Source organism: Ochotona curzoniae, unplaced genomic scaffold (assembly GCF_017591425.1).
Source record: "Ochotona curzoniae isolate NIBS_2020 unplaced genomic scaffold, NIBS_Ocur_1.0 patch242, whole genome shotgun sequence".
Taxonomy (NCBI): Eukaryota; Metazoa; Chordata; class Mammalia; order Lagomorpha; family Ochotonidae; genus Ochotona; species Ochotona curzoniae.
In genome coordinates, this window is record NW_024466798.1 from 12,510 (window position 1) to 17,816 (window position 5,307).

General features: G+C 64.5%; 1 protein-coding gene across 3 annotated transcripts; it reads right to left on the reverse strand.

The window, feature by feature from the left end:
- Window positions 1–359: 359 nt before the first annotated feature.
- Window positions 360–5,001, reverse strand: LOC121166824 (TBC1 domain family member 24). 3 transcript variants are annotated; one of them, XM_040996114.1, is made up of 8 exons: window positions 3,950–5,001; window positions 3,652–3,669; window positions 3,017–3,175; window positions 2,181–2,244; window positions 1,675–1,770; window positions 1,294–1,522; window positions 805–972; window positions 360–552 (listed from the first exon to the last, which is right to left on the reverse strand). In XM_040996114.1, the coding sequence occupies exons 1-7, from the start codon at window positions 4,912–4,914 to the stop codon at window positions 818–820; spliced, it is 1,686 nt and encodes a 561-aa protein (XP_040852048.1). In that variant the 5' UTR covers window positions 4,915–5,001; the 3' UTR covers window positions 360–552; window positions 805–817. The 3 variants fall into 3 exon arrangements, with proteins under 3 accessions (XP_040852048.1, XP_040852049.1, XP_040852050.1); XM_040996115.1 differs by lacking the exon at window positions 3,652–3,669; XM_040996116.1 differs by lacking the exons at window positions 360–552; window positions 3,652–3,669 and having other exon boundaries at window positions 836–972; window positions 1,294–1,440.
- Window positions 5,002–5,307: the final 306 nt, after the last annotated feature.

The window sequence follows — 5,307 nt, forward strand, 5'->3', positions numbered from 1 at the left end:
CAGGAAGCCTCGGAGGCTGCTCTGGCTGAGACAGGACCAGGACCACAGCAGCCAACACAACAAGCCTGTGTTTGGTGTATACCAAAGTGGGGGGTCGGGGAAAGGGGTTCTGCCTGCTTGCCCAAGACCACCAGGGCTCCTGGCCCTCTCTGCTGCACACACAGGACACACAGGGGGAAGGGTGGAGCCCAGCGGCCTCAGCCTGCACACCACTCAGGGCTCGGACTGTCCCTGCGTCCACAGGACCCAGACCCTCAGGACCAGCTGAAGAAGAGGGGCCTCAGGCAGGATGCTCACTGTAGGGCTTGGCAGAGTCCACCTGATGAGGCTGCTCCAGGCTGCAGAGGACAGGGTCTCACAGGAGGGGCCTGCAGTGGGCAAGGGCTGCTCAGTGACCACAGGGCCCTTGGGGGAGCATGGGGCTAGGTGAGGGTGGCAGGCTCTAAGGGTCCTCTGGTTCAGGCTGTGGAGATGCAGCAGGATGGCTGGGGACCAAGTGACACAGGTTCCCTGGGTGTAACTGCACAGTGAGGCCCATGACAGCTTCAGGCTCTGCAGAAACATGGAACGCATGGTCAGCTTTCCAGTCCCTAGGGGCCAGGCACTCCTGGGTGGGCAGAGATCTCACCAGAGAGCGGTCCCATGTACCGCCAAGAGGGGGCAGCACAGGCCGGTACTTGGCAATGGCTCCTCAGGCCTTCCCAGGGCAGACAGCTCCACCCACACCCCGCCACCCAGTACAAGGTGCTCCAGGGGGCACAGCCAGGGCTCCTGGAGCCTGGGCTGGCCTCCAGGCCCACTCACCTGCAGTGGTTGCTCACTGGGTGTCAGGGTCCTGGAAGCCCCAGGCCTCCACGGCAGCGATGAGGAAGTTCTCAGCACACAGCGGCTGGTTGTTGAAGGTGTCACAGTGCCCTGTGCGGCCCCGGTTCAGGTCCCCATCGATGTAGAGAGCTTGGCCGCCCCCTCCCCCTGCAGGATACTCAGGTCAGCAGCTGCCTTCCTGCCACGGCCCTCCACTGTGCCTCACTGCCTGCACACGGCCAGTCTCTGCCATCCTCATCCTGCCAGTGGCCCATTCTGAAGCACGAGCCGACCCTGCTTCTGCCCTCGTGCCCCCAGGCCTGGCCCATCCCAACCACCTGGGGTCCCTTGCTCAGCCACCACAGGGGCTCAGATGGGGCACCTGTCGCCAGGACCTGCCAGGGCCAGCACAGGGGCTTCAGCTGCTCAGTCCCTGTGCCTCCTTCCCAGGCCGTGGGCCCAGCCCGGGACAGGGGAGCAGGTACCCACCAACAATGAGGCAGTCGTTGCCGCCAGCCATAAACATGGACTCGGTCTTCGAGGGCAGGTTGAAGTGCCGGGCAGCCAGGAACGGTGACAGCCGGTCGGCAGGGTCCGAGGAGACGGAGTGGACGAGTTGGGAGGAGGCAGAGGTCTCTGAGGGCGTGAGGGGCGCCGGCTTGGTCAGTTCCGGGTGCTTGATGACCACCCACTCATAGCGCTGCACCTCGGGCTGCAGCTGAGGGGAGGGCAGCGTGAGCCGCCGCACACCGAGCCCCTGGGCCCTTCCTGCTCCCCTTCTCACCCCAGGGACTACACAGGGGGAAGAGGGGGACACAGGACAGGGCGTGGTGGTAGGGCGGCCCTGGGGGCCCGCTTAGCCGCACTCACCCTGAACACAAAGCATTCTCCTGTCCCAAAGAAGCCTAGTTTGCCTCCAAACTTGTTCCTCTCGCTCCAGTCTGTGGACAGGTAGGCACCGCACACCTGGGAGGATACTGGCTGTGAGGGCCCCGCCCACAGCTCCCAGGCCCCGCCCCGGCTCTGAGCTCACAGGACGCTCCCGCCTCCAGGCCCCTCCCACAGCCCCCAGGCCCCTCCCACAGCCCCCAAGCCCCGCCCCTGAGCTCAGAGGACCCTCCCGCCCCCATACCCCGCCCACAAACCCCAGGCCCCGCCCCTGAGCTCAGAGGATGCTCCCGCCCCCCCAGGCCCCTCCCACAGCCCCCAGGCCCCGCCCCGGCTCTGAGCTCAGAGGACGCTCCCGCCCCCCAGCCCCTCCCACAGCCCCCAGGCCCCGCCCCGGCTCTGAGCTCAGAGGACGCTCCCGCCCCCCAGCCCCTCCCACAGCCCCCAGGCCCCGCCCCTGAGCTCAGAGGACGCTCCCAGCCCCTCACCTCCTTCTGCGTGGTCTTGATGAGCAGCAAGGTTGGCTCATGTCCTTCACACTGGAAATAAAACCTGGCCCGAGAGCATGGAGTTGCTGATGGCCGCAGCAGCCTGCAGGCCTCCCCACACCTCCCCTCGGCCTGGGCTGCCCATGGCTCCCTCTCCCCTGGGCATCTGGCCCCTCTCTGTCGGCCCAGGCCACTCCCCTGTGATGCCAGGAAGGGCCTCCTCGCAGATGTCCTTACGGGCAGAGCCCGGCGCCAGGAGCCCCTGGGAAGAGAACCAGAGGAGCAGGTCCTGGCCACAGCAGGCTCAGCGTGTCCTCGGAAGCCAGTGCAGGGGGCAGCTCGGGGCGGCCAGCACGGTGCTCAGCACTTGGCGGGGTCCCTGGTGGGGGCGGGTGAAGTTCTGTCACAGTGCCCACGGGCCACGACTGGGGCTGGGCTGGGGGCTTGGCCAGCTCTGCTGTGTCACCTGGTCAACCGCTGGATGACGTGAGGGGGTGAGAAGGTCACCAATACACCCTGAACAGTCGCCTTGGGGCAGGGTGCCCAGTGGCCAGCACACCGAGGGGTTGTGCTCATTGGGGACCAACTTGGGCAGGGACTAGGGCAGACGGTGAGGTTGGGGTCAGTCCCCACGGGGTTCTCCTCCAACCAAGGCTGGGAGATTCTGCCTCCTGCATGTTGGCCCCCAAGAAGGGCTCCAACCTGGGGTGCAAAGTGCAGCAAGCCTCAAGTCCAGGAGGTCTGGAAATGCCAGGAGCCCAAAAAGGAGGTCCCGGGCTCAGGCCCCGGGAAGAGGCAGGCTGCCAGACGTCCAGGCTGCCGTGCAGCCCTCTCACCTGGCTAGGCTGTAGCCGTGCTGGAGGGAGGAGAAGAGCAGGAGCGGCTGGCAGAGGGCAAAACGCTCGGGGACCCAGGACCAGATGTCTCTCATCTCCTTCACACTGACGATCTCTGAGCGGAAGTTCTCAGCGTGCACGGCCAGGTGCACAAACTGCCTGGGGAGAGCGCACAGGGCTGAGCCGGCCCTGGCCCCGACTGTGCCCTCACCCCAGAGTCGGCCTCTGCAGTTAAACCTGGGAGCCCATGTCACCTGCTTGACCAGGCACACAGCTTAATCCCAGGAGCTGGCGTGGCAGGAACCCGATGGGCCATTCCCTGGGCCCACCTCCCGACCCACTCCCAAGAGGGGGCAGTGCCCAGCCCACTGGGGACAGAGCACCTTTTTCTAGGAACTCAGGGCACAGGAAGAGTCAGCTGTGGCGAGACACTCTTTGGGACAGCCTATCACAGCAGAGAGAGCCACAGAGGTAGACAGAGGCCAACGATGGACAGACAGCCCTGCGGAAGCCAGCAGGGGAGAGGCAGCCAGCAGAGGGAGGACAGCAGAGCCGGCCAGCAGAGGGACAGGGCAGCAGAGCCGGCCAACAGAGGGACAGGGCAGCCAGGCGTGGAGCTGTGGTTTCAGACCTACCTTCTAGAAAGCGAGACACTGAGAAACAGGAGGAAGCAATGGACACAAAGAATAAGGAAAAGAAAACAGACAAGCAGAGGTTAGTGCCCAGCAGGGCCCTGGACGCCTGTGCCTCAGGCCATGCCCACAGCATGGCAGTCAGTACACCCACGGCTGGGGCGCCCTCAGCCCTTCCCGCTCAGGCTGGGGCCTCATTCCCAACCCCACTCTGCCAGGCCGTACCCAGGGAGGCCCTCCATGCTCCACACACGGAGACAGATGGCACTGCAGCCCAGGAGGCCCCGGGCTCCCCACCTACCTCTTCTGCTTCACTGTGATGCCCTTCTGCTTCAGAGCTGTTTCGTTGGCCATCTGCAGCAGCTGGATCTCCTTGCGGGAGAAGAGGCGGATGGCGAAGGCCTTCTCCAGCAGCTTCTCTGGGGACACAGTCCGGCCGATGTCCTTGACAAAGGCACGGATGTCCTGCCTCACGTTGTCCGACTCAAGGGGCTGTCCGGCTCTCACCTTGTGGAAGAACTTGAGGATGGCCAGGGCCACACGGTAGAGCACCTTGTAGCCTTCCACCAGGAAGACATCGAAAACACGGGCAAAGTGGCTGAGGGGAAGCTCGCCGAAGAGCCAGCGCTGCCAGTCCGAGTAAACCTGGAGGACGTCCTCGGACACGGCCACCATGAGCTTGTGGGCCGCCTGGCAGTACTTGTTCACCAGGTCCCCGAAGGTCATGCAGGACGACTCGAAGGCCAGGAAGCTCTGGTCGATGAGCTTCCGGCCAGGGTCGTTGCAGGCCAGGATACGGCAGGTCTTCTCGAAGCACTCGGCCTCGTCCAGGCTGTAATGCAGCAGCAGTGCCACCACGGCGGGCAGGGCGGGGCAGAAGGAGATGTCGGGGAACTGGTTGGCAATGCACAGGAGGATCTTGCGTACGGCACCCTCGCCCCGTGTGTTCAGGCAGTAGCTGGGCACCTGTGTGTTGTCCACGAACTCGGGCAGGGGCAGGCTGCTGCCGCTGTGTTTGCCCACGATCTTGCCCACGATGTCGCTGTACACACTGGCGTCTGGTGTGACCGTGCGGCAGGGGATGTCTCGGATCAGACGCTGGTACACCTTTGCCCTCAGGCCATGGCTCTGCGCCCAGTAGCCCTGCCGTGCCAGTTGCTTCAGCTCCTGCAGCTCAGAGCAGCTCAGCTCCTTGGGCCCCAGGTCTGGGATGGCAGCGTCCATCTTGTCTCTGTCCACAAAGCAGTTGTATCCAGGGGCGTCCATGGTGCCTGGGGTGCCTGGAAGGGTGGTGGGGCGGCTAGACCGAGCAGCGCCCTCGCGGGGGTTGTTCTGGAAGCCCACCTGACATGCTGTACCCTGCAGGGTGAAAGACACTTTCACTGCACGTGTTGGATGTGTCACATGTCACCCTCCTGGGGCGACTTTCTGTGAAGTAAAAGAACACCCCTCCTAGGGGGCCCACAACTGCACTGGGATGCGACGAGACCTACCTGGGGCTGCAGTGCGGGAAGCCCTGGCAAGCACTGCAAGGGGCATCCCAGCTCTGAGGCTTGAGAAACCTGAGCCAGCATGCCCAGGCCTGCACCACGGCCCAGAGCTGCCAGCCTTCCATTGGGCTTACTCTACTTCTGATCTAGCTCCCTGCTGATGCTCCTG